Source organism: Hipposideros armiger, unplaced genomic scaffold (assembly GCF_001890085.2).
Source record: "Hipposideros armiger isolate ML-2016 unplaced genomic scaffold, ASM189008v1 scaffold_158, whole genome shotgun sequence".
NCBI classification, from domain to species: Eukaryota; Metazoa; Chordata; class Mammalia; order Chiroptera; family Hipposideridae; genus Hipposideros; species Hipposideros armiger.
In genome coordinates, this window is record NW_017731508.1 from 2,642,703 (window position 1) to 2,657,559 (window position 14,857).

At 39.0% G+C, this 14,857-nt stretch overlaps 1 protein-coding gene across 13 annotated transcripts in view; it reads right to left on the reverse strand.

The window, feature by feature from the left end:
* Positions 1-14,857, reverse strand: part of MITF (melanocyte inducing transcription factor) — a 275,417-nt gene that overhangs the window by 123,446 nt on the left and 137,114 nt on the right. Inside the window, exon 1 of one of the 13 annotated variants that reach the window (XM_019651332.1) lies at positions 12,995-13,121. The exons of 10 other annotated variants lie outside the window; for them this stretch is intronic. In XM_019651332.1, the coding sequence (XP_019506877.1) occupies positions 12,995-13,050 (56 nt within the window). In that variant the 5' untranslated portion in view covers positions 13,051-13,121. Of the gene's footprint in view, positions 1-12,994; positions 13,122-14,857 lie in introns of those variants that run through there. 2 more of the 13 variants (XM_019651333.1, XM_019651331.1) reach the window with 2 other exon arrangements.

The following is a 14,857-nucleotide window of genomic DNA, read 5'->3' on the forward strand; positions in this document are numbered from 1 at the left end:
TTGAAAACATATTCACCCCCATGTAAGTGACTCTTCAAGGGAGGCACCTTCAGCTTCCTTCTGGGGAGTATAAACCCCAGTATTTTTACTTTCTAACAAAAGGCAAAATAAAGCCTTTAAATCATTTACCATCCTCATGAACTCCTTTAAGATAGGAACATTCAAACTCCGCAGGTAAGAATAAAGGATGAGGAAAGGTTTATGTTTCACCCTTACACAGTTCCAGAAAACGACATAATAAAAATTATGCTAGCAGTTTACTTATGACTCACCACAGGAAATTGTTCCAGTTAATTATGATAGGTTCATATAATGTAATACTATGCAGCCATTAAAAAAGGTATAGAAATATACTTATTGTTCTGAATAAAAACTACATAATGCAATAAACTTAGAAGAGCCAGATGCAAAATAGTATTCAAGGTATGATCCAATTTAAGAAAATGTTCACGGGGCTGGCTGAGTGGCTGCTGGTTAAGAGCTCGCTCAAGAGTTTGAGCTCTGAGCAACAGCGGTTCGAGTCCTGGCCCGAGCTGAGCAGCCGCTGAGCTGCCAACAGGTGGCAGGATTGCTCAGCTAAAAAAAAAAATAAAAAAAAAATAAAAAAATGTTCACTATATGGAAAAGTATAATATAATGTTACTCTGAGCCTTTGCTAGTGTATATTATTACAATGCTTTAAGAAAACAACAATATTGGGCCGGCTGAGTGGATCAGTTGGTTAAGAGCTCACTCAAGAGCGCGAGCTCTGAGCAACAGGGTTGCCGGTTCGATTCCTGGCCCGAGCTGAGCTGCCGTTGAGCTGCCAACAGGTGGCAGGATGGCTCAGCTAAAAAAAAAGAAAACAACAATATTATCAAAAGCTGTAAAACTGTTCATACAAGTTCATTCAAAAATTTCATTGGTGGACAATTTTCCTAAGAAAATAATTCAAAATGTAGAAAACCTGACATCATTAAAAAGCTATTTTCAAACTGCAAAATATTCTGACCCACCTAAATTTGCCCCCTAGTATGAGAATAGTTAAGTAAACTTTGAAGGAAGATGTTGGTTAAAGGGTACAAACTTTTGTTACATGATGAATAAGTTATGGGGATCTAAGATACAGTATGGTGGCTATACATAATAATACTGTATTATGTACCTGAAATGTGCTAAGAGAGATCTTAAGTTGTTCTCACTACAAAAAAGAAAATAAACGAAACTATGTGAGGCAATGGATGTGTTATTTAGTTTGATTGTAATCATTTCACAATATTTACATGTATCAAATCATTACATTATATACCTTAAATATATACAATTTTTGTCAATTACACCTGAACAAAGCTTTACACCTCAATTAATTAAATTTTTTATTTATTAAAAATACAAAACCATTTAAAAGATTTAAGCATAAATGGGTTAAAAAAGTAAATAATATATGAATGATACATGAATGTGATAATATACTATTTTTTAATTACACAACTACAGAGCAAAGTGAGAAGTGCATGTAACGAGTAAATTTAAAATGTAGGATTCAAAAATGCATTCATATTCTAATTTAAAATAAGTAAGGTGTGTGTATGCTCACAAACACACACACGACTAGCAGGGAATGTATAACGGTGACCACAGTTGCAAGAGTGGGAATGGAATTACAGGTACATTTCTTTTTTAGTTTTTTTTTTCCCCTAAACTAAATAAAGCCATAATGATTTTTCCCCCCAATGGCAGAATATATACCACAAATTGACGAACATGAAGAAATGACCTGAGTGATCAAAGTCACCCTTTGGCTAGAAGAAAGGAGACTGGCTCCATCACAGGCAGTATTTTGTCCACAGGGTGGAAAAGCAGTGACCATGCCCCAGCACATGGATTCTCCTGGAAGTCTTCAGCACCCCTGAAGAATTAAACCCTCTTTCCTTTATAGTTTCCTACAGACTCACACAGGCTGAACAATGCTGACACCCTGCTTATGACTTTAATATCATGTACTCATCCACACCATAAAAATATGTGGCCATTATTCAAAATAATCTATTCATCTGGTAAAGCTCTAAAAGAGCATCAGAAGAAAATGCACTTTCCCACTTTGAGTATGTGTTCAAAACCATTGGGTTGTATGAAAACTCATGACACATTTTTGCAACGTAAAACATAGAAAAAATACATCATGACTTTTCCGACAACCCAATAAAACGTCCTTTCCTAAACCAGAAAAGAAGAGCGGGGGCAGGGGAACCATTTAAAATAAATAAATAAATAAATAAATGGTCTAAGTATTCAAAGCCTGTCAGGTTAAAACATTCCCAGAGAGACTGATCCTTTTGATAAAAACAGGGGCAAACCTTTGTGCTGTAGCAAATGCAGCTGTGAAATAATCGCACTAATTAGCTGCTCAAGACAAGCCATTGGCTGTGATACTGGAGGAAAAATCCTCTCAATTAACAATAAAACATTCTTCAGACATCTTAAATTAAAATTACTAGTTATCAACCTCATTGAGGCTTGAGACTTTAAAGTCGACAACAATATCATTTAAAGCATTTAGTGAAATATCCCATCAGGAAAAAAAAAATACATATTTATGCAGTAGACCCATATAAATAAATGGAAACCCCACTAAAGAAAATCTAGCAGAACTCACTAATTGACATTATTAATAAATCTTCCAAAAAAAAAGTGCAAAGAAAGACTGTAGTCACTTCATTATAGATACTCCCTGGGTGATATTTCTATGGCGTTAAGATGACTCCCAGTTCTCAGCTTTACTTTCAATCTTTTAAACATCCCTTTGTCTTAGAAATAATTGAATCTGCAATTATTACCTTATAGACAAAAATGAAGATATCTACACTTCAAAATGTTATCAAGACAAATGAGCATAACGTTTTAAACTCAAAATTGACGTTTATGTCAGAACATTACAGGTGGCCACAACACTTATTTCTAAAATAAGGACCTGATCCTGAAGCCACTAATGAATGGTCAGTGAGGAGGGCTGTCCAAACCTATTTAATTTAAAAGCCAACTGAACTCATCCAGGGCCCAGGAAGCTCAATCTGCATTAGATAATCCTAATTCCATGAGTCTGATTCCTTTTAATCAGATTATGTAAAGGTCATTTATTCAACAAATAGTTATTGAGTGTTTCCTCTCCACCAGGTGCTGGGAATACCTGGATTCTAATCTCATAATTTAAAGCCACAGTCATATAATTTTTATGAGGTGTCTTAAAATTAAGTCAATTATCTAGGTGAGGGGTCGGCAAACTGCGGCTTGCGAGCCACATGCGGCTCTTTGGGTACATTCCATATCAAAAGTTTGCCGACCCCTGAAAGAGCCAATCCTGTCCTCACAACAATTTAAAAATTATTTGAGAGCCATAAATATATTTTTACATAATCACCATTATGTGAATAATATCCTTTAAAATTTTTATAAATGAAACTATGATAGTTTTATTTTCATTTTCAATTTCACTTCAGAGCCACATGTTCGTATCCAAAGAGCCGCATGTGGCTTGCGAGCCGCAGTTTGCTCACCCCAGGAGGCTCTTCCATCTCAAAAGTTTGCTGATCCCTGGTCTAGATGATCTGACTCTCATCTAGTTCCATGTGGGAAGGCATCCATCTCACAGTAAGAAATCACCCTTCGGCAGCCAACTGCAGACAGAAGAGGCAGATGCCTTCAACTGCCTGTGCACTGGGAATCACTCAACAGTGACTCCAGGAGAATGGCCATGCATTAGGCTCAAATTTCAGCTCAGTCACTGTTAAGCAGGGTGACCCAAAACGAGCCACTCTACCTGAGTCTCCCCAGAAGCGCCCCCAAAGGAACTACGTTGACTGAGGGAGCTAATGTTAGAAGTTAAAGGGCTCAACGCAGCGGCTGGGCTGTGGACACCAGGGAGCCACTATGTGTGACCTGAGTTCCCACCTTGCTGTCTGAATTGACATTTTTAACCTTCAAAGCTTCTCCCTTCTCTGTGATGGCATAGGTATGACAGTGTTCCAAATTATCTGGTATATTCTTAAATTGAAATAGTTAATTCCACTGCCCTCATTAACCACTTAAGTATATCACAAATTCCATTAAATCCATGACCCCAGCATCCAGACGACGTCGGCCTGAGCACAGCTCACCTTGGACGGTGATGCCAAACTCCTGCACTAGACCTCATGGAGCAGTCTCCGATATCCACATCAGGGTCGTGCAGGGTAGGAACCTGGTTGTCAGGTGAAAGTTAGCCTCGAGGCTGAAGGAGCTGGTAAACTTTTCCCACATTTCCTCTCTTCATTTCCTCAGGCAGAACCCAGCTCTGCCATTTACTAACCTGTAACCATGACCATCACCTCTGAGCTTCAATTTTCCTTATTTATAAACAGTGTTTAATACATATGCTTGTCAGCATTGTGATAAGGATTAAAATATGTAATAGATGTAAAAAGCTAAGCACAATGGCTGGAACATAGTCCAATAAACTGGAACAGAGTTCAAAAATTAGTAGTAAAAAAATAATATTAAACCATGAATATGCTACTTCTCTCCTGATGCAAGGAAGCAGTTTTGTATAAGTCTATATGCAAGTTTGGACCATAGTTGATCCACCTTTTAAGGTTTCGGCAACCCTTATCTAATTCAGAGAACTTGACAAAGTTTTTCAGGAGTGGAAAGAGAAGATAATTTATCCTGGAATTATTTCATGAGCCATAAAGTAAAAATCCTAGCATTTTTCTCCAGGAAGAATTCATCTTCATTGTAATATTCATTGATAGAGCTCAAGGCCTATCATTTGTCTGCACTAGGGTACAATGTAATTTTATCCAGGACAGCACAGTGGCTGATGTTCACATCCACAATGGAGACACAGAAAGATGTGTTATTCACTAAGTACAGGTGAGAAAGCTATGTCATGGGTAGGTTAAGCTACAGGGGTTTCCAAATATAAAAGGCTGGCCGCCACAAAACCAGCAAGTCCGCTGTCTAAACTTAAAATGCCCAGTCTCCATCGCGGAAACTGATTTCAGTTCAGGTAAGTCCCAGGAATCAATACGTTTGCAGAAATTCTGCAGTTGATTCTCATGCCTGGCCATGTTTGGAAACTAACAGGCAAACACCCAAGACCACCGACTTGTTTAGTAGGAGCTGGTACAGGAGCCCACGTCTCTGATTCTTAGACCAGAACACTTTCTTCCATGTCTGAGGAAATTCTATTTCTCACCTCTAGTGAGCCTGATAAGAATTCTGAAGAGTCCTGATATGGCCATCAATGTGTGGAATGGAATGGAATGGAATGAGGAGGACTACTCAGCTCTACCAAATGGGCTATGAACCCAAGAGACAAAAATGTCAGTCCAGAAATTGCCGATGGATCTTTATGCTTATATCACAACTACTTCATCATAACTAAAAGGGACATGTAGGATGAATCTATAGAAATTGCCCCCAGTCAGTCTGCTCTGTCAGCTGTCTTTTAAAAGTGCCTCCAAGTGCTCAAATCACTGAAGTAATAGTTGGTAAACAGATACACAAGGTCTGTCAATTATTGGGTTGTCTGAAAAGTCATATTTGCAACAGGTGGCACTAGTTCATTTTTGAAAGTACTAGAGTCATTAGCAACTATGTTATTACTATGTCATTTGACAGCTGACAGTTCTAGCTTCATTCTAAAAAACAGTTGAGTGATTTGGTTGAGTTTGGGAGATTTTATGACAAGTTGAAGATGGAAGACCAAACTGTGTATTTTTTGCCATACTTTACTGTTTTACTTCCATAAAGGGAAGAATGCGCGTCAAGCTTGTGAAAAGTTGCATAAAGTTTACAGTGACAATGCTCTATAAGAATGTCAGTGCCAACGATGGTTGAATAAATTCCGTGCTGGTGATTTTTATCTTAACGATGCTCCTCGGCCAGGGAGGCCCACCGAGGTTGATGATGACAAAATAAAGGCATTGATCGAGTCAAACCCATGCTACACAACATGAGAGATTGCAGAAACATTGAACATCCATCATTCAAGTGTTCACGACCACCTGAAAAAGTGGATACGTAAGCAAGCTCGACATTTGGGTTCCAAATGAACTCAAAGAAGTACATTTGACAGTGCGTATAAACATCTGCAATATACTCATTAAACGTGAGGAAAATGATCCTGTTTTGAAGCGACTGATAACTGGTGATGAGAAGTGGACTGTTTACAACAATGTGGTGCACCAACGGTCTTGGTCCCGACGTGATGATTCGCCTCAAACGACATTGAAAGCAGACATTCATCAGAGGAAGGTTATGCTTTCAGTGTGGTGGGATTTTAAAGGTGTCGTGTTTTTCAAGCTCCTACCAAGGAACCAAACAATCAATTCAAATGTGTACTGTCGGCAATAGGACAGTTTGAATGAATCCATCATCCAGAAACGTCCAGAGCTTGTTAATTGTAAAGGAGTTGTGTTCCATCGCGACAACACGAGACCACACACAAGTTTGATTACCTGTCAAAAATTACTGGAGCTTGGATGGGATGTGTTGCCACACCCACCATACTCGCCTGACCTTGCACTGTCAGACTTCCACTTGTTTCGCTCTCTTCAAAACTCCTTGTGTGGTATAATGCTCAATTCAGATGAGGCTGTAAATCAGCACCTTTTTCAGTTTTTCTCCAATAAAGAGGTCCTTCTATGAACAAGGAATTTTAAAGCTCACTGAAAGACGGCAATAGGTTATTGAACAAAATGGGCAATATATCATTGATTGATCTTTGTTCTTTATATAAATAAATGACCTTTGAAAAACGTAGACAAAATACGTCATGACTTTTCCAACAACCCAATAAGTTCATGAACTCATCCTAGAAAAAGTGCTACATACTTCATTGCTGAATATCACTACGGTCACCTTCGAAGTACTCCCCTTGGGAAGCTATGCACCAATGCCAGCGCCTAGTCCACCCTTCAAGGCAATTTTGGAGCTCTTTTTCTGGAATGGCCATCAGAGCTGTTGTCATATTACGCTTGATGTCCTGAATGTCATCAAAATGTCTTCCTTTCAATAATTCCTTTATCTTTGGGTAAAGAAAGAAGTCATGGGGGCCATATCAGGTGAATAGGGAGGGTGTTCCAATACAGTTATTTGTTTACTGGCTAAAAACTCCCTCCCAGTCAGTGCCGTGTGAGCTGGTGCATTGTCGTGATGCAAGAGCCATGAATGTTTGGCAAAAAGTTTAGGTCATTTTCGTCTAACTTTTTCACGCAGCCTTTTCAGCACTTTACTATTACTTCCAAATAGTAAACTTGGTTAACTGTCCAGTTGATACACATTTATAATGAATAATCCCTCTGATATCAAAAAAGGTTAGCAACATTGTTTTAACTCTTCATTTGGACTGAAGGAATTTTTTTGGTTGTGGAGAATTGACTGACTTCCATCATGCACTTTGATGCTGTTTCAGGGTCGTATTGGTACACCCATGTTTCATCACCGGTAATAACATGGCCCAAAACATCATCTTGCCTCTCCAAAAGGTCTTGGCAAACTTCGACTCTCCTTTACTTCTGTTCATTGGTGAGCTCCTTTGGGACCATTTTTTGCACACACCTTTCTCACGGCAAGATTTTCAGTTAAGATTTTCCTGTTTCTCCATTGATGTTTACTCAGTCTGCTATGCTTCTCACAGTCAGCTGATGATTTTGATGCACAATTCCATGAATTTTTGCAATGTTTTCATCAGTTCTGCTCATTACTGGCCCCGCTGACCTCTCTTCATCAGTGATGCATTCTCTTCCCTCAGAAAAACGTTTTATCCATCTGTACACTGCCGTTTTCTTCATAGCATTATCCCCATAAACTTGGACTAACATGTCCCTGATTTCACTTCCACTCTGACCAAGTTTAACAAGAAATGTAATGTTTGTTCATTGTTCTAATTCAAGCTCAGACATTCTCGCGAAATCACACAAAATCATGCAATAACAATAATGAACGTCACTCAGCAAGACACCGCCACATGTCGACACAAACACAGCTGTAAGACCTGATATACGAAGGTTATAAAACCTTACCAAGCTGTTTGTACAGTACTGCCAATGTAAGTGCACGATGGCAAGTTTGCGAACTTAATTGTCAGAGCGCGTATCTTTTTAAATGACACTCCAACATTTCAGAATGATCAGTATTTCCATTATCTTAATCTTTCCAGTCCTTCCAAAGTAATCACTTTGTAAATGTAATGATGGCTTTATATATATACTTTATCCGTCATTCTTATTTTCTATTTTTGTACATGTTGTATAATGCAAAATAATATTAGTACAGTGGCACATGTATACAATTTATAAATAAAATAAAAATATTGGGTTGTTGGAAAAGTCATGACATATTTTTTCCTATGTTTTTTGTTGTAAGAATGCGTCATGACTTTTCCGACAACCCAATATGTTGAGTTTGCTTGAAAAAAAAAATCTTTAACTAGGAGTGATGTCCAAAAATATTTAAGAGACCTTTGTAGTATAAGAACAGTGTTCTTCCAGGCGATTTCATCATCAGATTTTAAGTTGGTTATTTTTACCACTCCCAGAGTTTCTCATATTTATACATTCCAACTAAGGGGAATGTCAATCTCTTACTAAAATATATTTTCAATCAAGGACATGAGGATGCCATTTCCTCACTTTATGACCACAACTCATCTCCATTTTCCACAGATGCCACTATAAGTTGGTACATGCTTAACACTCAATTCCCTTCAAGAAACTGTCTCTGAGAGTCAGACCATCAAAAGGTTATAAAGCAGATGAAGCAGAGGTGCTCCACACTCAAGCTTTCTGTCTTTCATATCAAGCTTCCTTCCACCAGACCACACTCTAGAATTCTTCTTAATCTGTCCAGCTATGGGATCCCATTCACACCCGGCAGCCATGTTTTTAATAGCATAGAAAAACGCTTCCCCAATAAGGTATATGTAATTGATACAGCATGGCATGCATGATACCCCACCTAGAGTATTTTAAAAGGAAGAATTTTTTTTTATCCAAAACTTAGACAATCTAATGACAGAATTCAGACATCAGCAAGAAAGTAATTGGAAAGGTCTTTTTAAAGACAGAAAGCCCTACTATCCTTACTCAAATAATTGCCCCAGGCATAGGGTATGCTCTGTCAACTTGTCTAGACATCCTAATAGGTCAGACAATTCGAAAGTCTTAGACTGCCATCACTTAACAATTACGGCATTATCTAGAAATATCTACCAAGTTTGCAATACTGTGTGGAAATGAGGACAAAAGTATGAACTATGGGTGTCAGGAGCAGCGAGTGGGTGCACTTGTCATGGAGTAGTAGGCAGCCTTACACATAGTAGTAATGATTTATGGCAGTCACGTGTTATTTATACTTGCCCAGGATCCTGCCCCACTTCTTTGGTAAAGGACCCTGATTTTACTTTGAAGCACCAGCCTCCTCACTTGCAGTTCATGAGATTATGGTGGTGCTACCAACTCCAGACATAGAAACATACCCCAGGCTTGGCCAATCAGCATACGCATCAAATGAGCTTAGCTTCAAGATGGTCCAATAAGAGTCAGCCCTTTGCCTTTGACAAGAACTACTGGGGTAAAATAACTCTCTTTATACTAAGATTTGGAAAGTTGGTAGAATGCAAAATGTAAATCGGTAACTTCCTGGGCCTGTCTGAAAAAAATAAATATAAAAAGCCAAACTAGATGCAACAGTAATGTGAGTTGAAAGAGGGAACACAGAACTGAAAAGAAGGAAGAACAAAGAGCCAATGTTTGGAGACAGTGAGCATCTGAATCAAACCAACCCTGAACCCTTGAAAACCCTGGATATGGATTTGCAAGGGCCAATCAATCTCCATTTTTGCTTAAACCAATTTGATGTGCTCTGTTATACCACAGCTGGTTTTATGGAACATTTTAGAAACTATCAACTATTCTGAAAAAAAAAAAATCAAAGTTTCAGCCTAAGAGCTACAACTCAATCAATCTAGTATGCATTCCCTGTTTTCTCCTTGTTTTGGCTGGTATACTGCCACCTACAACATTCCCCAGCTCTCCAGGAGTTAGACTGACTTCACACCGAAGTTTTGCAATGAGATCTAAGCATAAATGTCATGTGGTACTTCCAGGAATTCTCCTTAAAAAGATATACCGTTCTTTGAACCATCTGCCATCTTGTCCCCTGAATTTGGCTGTAATGACTAGAGCTCCAGCAGCCATTTTGGACCATTATGATGGGACCTGGAACTTAAGGATGGTGCTGGAATATACCTGGTCCTTCATGACCTGGTGGAACCAGGTCCATGAGGACAGGGGATTTTATGTTTTATTCACATGTAGATTCCCCAGCACCTATAAAAATATCTGGCACATAGTAGGATGAGATAAGTATCTCTTCGACCGATAAATTTGGTTCCTGTATCCTAACAAATACCCCATCTCAGAAAGTCAGATAACACCAGAACTTCAGTGTTGAAAGAACTTTAGTCAAACCATTTGCTTAAATCATCCAGTGACACAGAACACATTGTTCCAAGGACAGCTGAGCTCTAGACACTTACTGTATTTCCTTAACTCTAAGGCAAACTTTCTCTCCACATTTTAAGACTTCCCAAGTCAGGACAGATCTTATAATCAATGTATATATTTAATAGACTTTTCTCCTCTTCCAAACAGTTGTCTTTAATCAACTGTTTATTATGTATTGGGTTGTTGGAAAAGTCATGACGCATTTTTGCAGAGAAAAACATAGAAAAAATACATCATGACTTTTCCAACAACCAAATATTTCATAGACAAATACTGTAGTATTGGAGCATACATGGCCCTCGAAAGCTGAAAGGAGTTATAGTTTGGGTAATTCAGAAATCTTGGGCATTGAAGAAACCTATCAATAAAAAGGCAGATGAAGAAACATCAATTCTTCAGTATCTTCAATGAAAATCCACACAACATAACAGAGAAAAGCATACGCCCAAGAGCCAGAATACCTAGGTTGAAATCCTGGCGCTATCATTTTTCAACTATTAATGTAGAACTTGAGCAGGATTCTCCACCTCAATTTTCTCATCTGCTAATTGGATGTAGCAACAAGCACCTTTGTCATAGAGCGATTATGAGAATTAGATGTGTTAATACAGGTAGGATACTTAGAATGCTGGCCATGTAGACAATAAGTAAAAGTTAGACAGTGTATTCTTCTTGACTGTGTTTTAAATCCTGCACTGGCATCCTTTAAACACCTTAGCATCTCAAAACTTGTGAAAACTGGTAAGTTATTTTCTAGGAAGCCAAAACTCTTAGAATGGTACCTTCCACTGCGGTGTTTCTGTGCTTTCCTAAAGGATAATACTAAAGAAACAATTAATTCCCAGTGTGTGCCTTCCCTCAAAGAACAGGCACAAAGAATTTAATGGGCAACAGCTCAGTGAACAAGTTCTGTCACAGTTATGTGCTACGAATTTCATTCTCAGAGTTTATAGGGGAAGCATGCTCCTACGGCAAGTAGTTTAGTTATCCAGAACAAACAATTCAAAATAAGCAAAAGCCATTGAGATTTAAAATGAATTTGGGTGTACATTCAAGGGTGACACCACCACTGTCCTTATACTGCATCTGAATGATACGTTTTAGCCATTCATGGCATCCGTTAATTTGTTTAAAATTAACATTTTAAAAATTATCAAGTTATAGAGGACATTAATCACAAGGAGTGACTATTATCTCCCTATTATCTGATTTGCAAAGCAGAGATTTATAACATTTCTAGCATGATGACATTTTAAATACACAATCATATACACTTTGTTCATAAAAATGCTCTATCATTTTAGAGAGGTAAGTAATTACACTGTTTTAATGAAATACAGATGAAAAAAAAATCCATAAAAACAAACTCAATCCTGCAAAAATAGCACAAGAAATTAGAAATCAGAAATCATTTTAAAAGCTTCTATAAGACCTTTTAAAGATGTAGCTACTGAACATTAAGAATTTTAACCACACTTAAATTTGTGGGAATTTAATTTATTTTAAGAATCACATTCTCAAAATAGTTCGGCTACATTTAGTATTTTTCCATTATTCTTGTCGTCTTTAAACACACCTTCACAAGCTGCTGAACATAATGCTTTTCTGGCTTGATCAGAACCTCTCTCATGACCCAGGAACATTCAGTAAATAATTATTAAGCTCCAGAGGTGGTTTTTGCATAAGTTGATTTGCTTGAATGCCTATTCACTTAGGGACACAGCTTTTAGCATTGTTTTCAAATCTTATCACCTAACATTGAAAGTAAATGTTAAACGGAGTGGGGAGAGCTGCCACCCATTTAGTATTTCTCCATTTTAGGATATATATATATATATATTTGAAACTGACAATTTCAAATTTGTTCTATATTTATATGCTTGGCAGATAAGTCTGATGTTTGGACATTTTGTTTTCCTCTCAAAGAGAAAAAAAATCAATATACAGAAATGCAAAAGAGATGTTTATTACTGCTACTATTCCACAGTCAGAAAAAAATAGGAGAAAGCAAAAATCCAAAGTGTCTGTAGTGGATGGTTCTGACAAATGTTACTACTAAGCACACTCCTTCTCCTGAAGAAAATCCTTTTCTAATTCATAACAGAGCTGACTGCAGTCTCCCTTGTAATTGTAAATCAAGCTCTCTTCTCAGGTTTTTCAAGCAGTCATTTTTTTTGGCATTATTAATTGAAGACCAACATTCAATTTTAAACAAAAAGGCAAAGCTAAGGGGCTCGCATTTCAATTCCCTCCACAGACTAGTTGTTCTCCTTGTCATACCCACCTCCTCCTAGAGGTTACAGCTCACACTGATTAAAGCCACAGTCACAAAGTAACAGCTCCAGTATTTTTCACTCCCAATAAAACCTTCCCTTTCTCTGTCCTCCCCCTTAAAATAAAAAAAAAAATTTAAAAATCACTCCTGTTAAGTGGTCCCAGGCTTATTTCCAGAAGAAAACTTCACTTACAGATACAAGCTTTCAAAGGCACAGGGCATGAACATCTGAACTCTCAGCGCCTCCATCTTTTTTCCTTTAAGGTGTCTGCAAGCCCTTGGCGAAGACTGAAAGTCAAAGTTAGTTCTGGCACTGGCAGTGTCACTAGGGGTGGCTCCTGATAAGGCCCTGGAAACTCCAATCCAAACACAGCTCCTGCTAGAAAGGTGCCTGGTGTCTGTCTGCAACAGCAGACCTGTTTAATCCAGTACCTACAGGACAAAAATGCTGCCTCACACTGCAAAGGGGGCTCCTCAAGGGCCCAGGCGTGGCCAGAAAGAAACTCACCAGCAGAAGGGCGGGCTCCTCCGGATGCTTACTTAGCCCTCCTGAGTGCAGGTATGGAGGCTTAGCGGCCGCCGTTATTGAAAGGAGAGGTCATTTCACATACCGGTGAATTTTTAACATTTAATAGAGTCCCAGCATCAAGGAGGGCTGTGGGGTGGCTAGTGCCCCTTCTCAGTTGGGGAGATCTCAGGCATCAGCTCATCACACACCCCTAGCTACTCTGCATCCGTGTACAGGCATTTTTGGAACTGGAGCTTGATAAAGGAACATGCTCTCCTGCTGACAGGCTGGCGATCCGGCAGCATTCCTCCCCCAGACCCCAAGAACCTAAGGAGTGCCTTCCTTGCTCAGTTCCCGGGGGAGTCACAGAAGCTGCTGCTACTTGTGGGTACCCCCTTTTAGGACACACACATCTTTGGGCCATAAATCGGTGCCTTCTTAGACGGCCATCCAATTAAATTCTGAACACACTGGTATACAAGAAGAAACCAAAAATACATGTTCTTAAAAGACACTTTAAATTCCGACATGACAACATCAATATTATCAAATATTGATGCAACTCCTACAGACCCAGCACACCAACAATGTCCTGCATTTATGAAAGTACATCTCTTTCTCTGCACACAATTCAAAGGTCAGAACAAAGACATCTGTCACTGACTAGCTGTGTACCCTGGGAAGTTACTTTACTTCTCTGTGCCCAAGAGTTTGTCTCCCAAGTCAATGGTTGGGAAACAATGTGACTTCTATAAGTTATAATCAAACTCAAATTCCAGAATATAATAAAATTATCTTTTTTAAGCTTCCCTTTAATAATAGGAAACATCCGGCCAGGAGTCTCAGACAAGCTATTTCTGGCTCTTTTTATTCTGTGTTCATTTTTCATTCATTCATCCTTTTGTTTAATATGTATTTATGGAACACCTACTATGTCCCAAGCACTGCATAAATTCTTGGAGTTTACAGTTTAGTGTGAGAAATACATTAAATAATCACACAAATATGTAATGATACATGTGACACTACAGGAAGCTGGAAACGCTTAAAACATAAGGGTCAGAAAAGGCCTCCTAAGGAGGGTCCTCTGGGCTGAGATCTGAATGGGGGCAGCAGTTAGGGGGTAAGAAGGGGGCATGGAAGAAGAGTCTTCTGAGCAGTGGTGACAACGTCTGCCAAACCCTGAGCTGGGAAGTTAGAAGGAAGAGCCATTGCGGCTGGAGGACAGCGAGGGCAGGAAAAGCGTGGTACCTGTGAGATGAAAGCAGTGGCCAGGGCCAGACCATGCAGGTTCTTGTAGCCCAGGGAAAAACGGCTGATTTTGATCCAAGATGAGCAGGAACTATCGCGAGTTTCTAAGCAGGGGAGATGTGAGTTTGTAAAAGGGTCCCTCTCACTGCTATATTGAGAACCAACTGGAAAAGGGGCAAGATTGGCGACTGCAAGGTCCTGGTGGGGGCACTGATAGCTCATGGGTGGGGGGCAGTGAGAAGGGTGGGGGAGAAACGTGGGCCAATGACTAGTAAAATGAAAGACCACAAGTAAAAA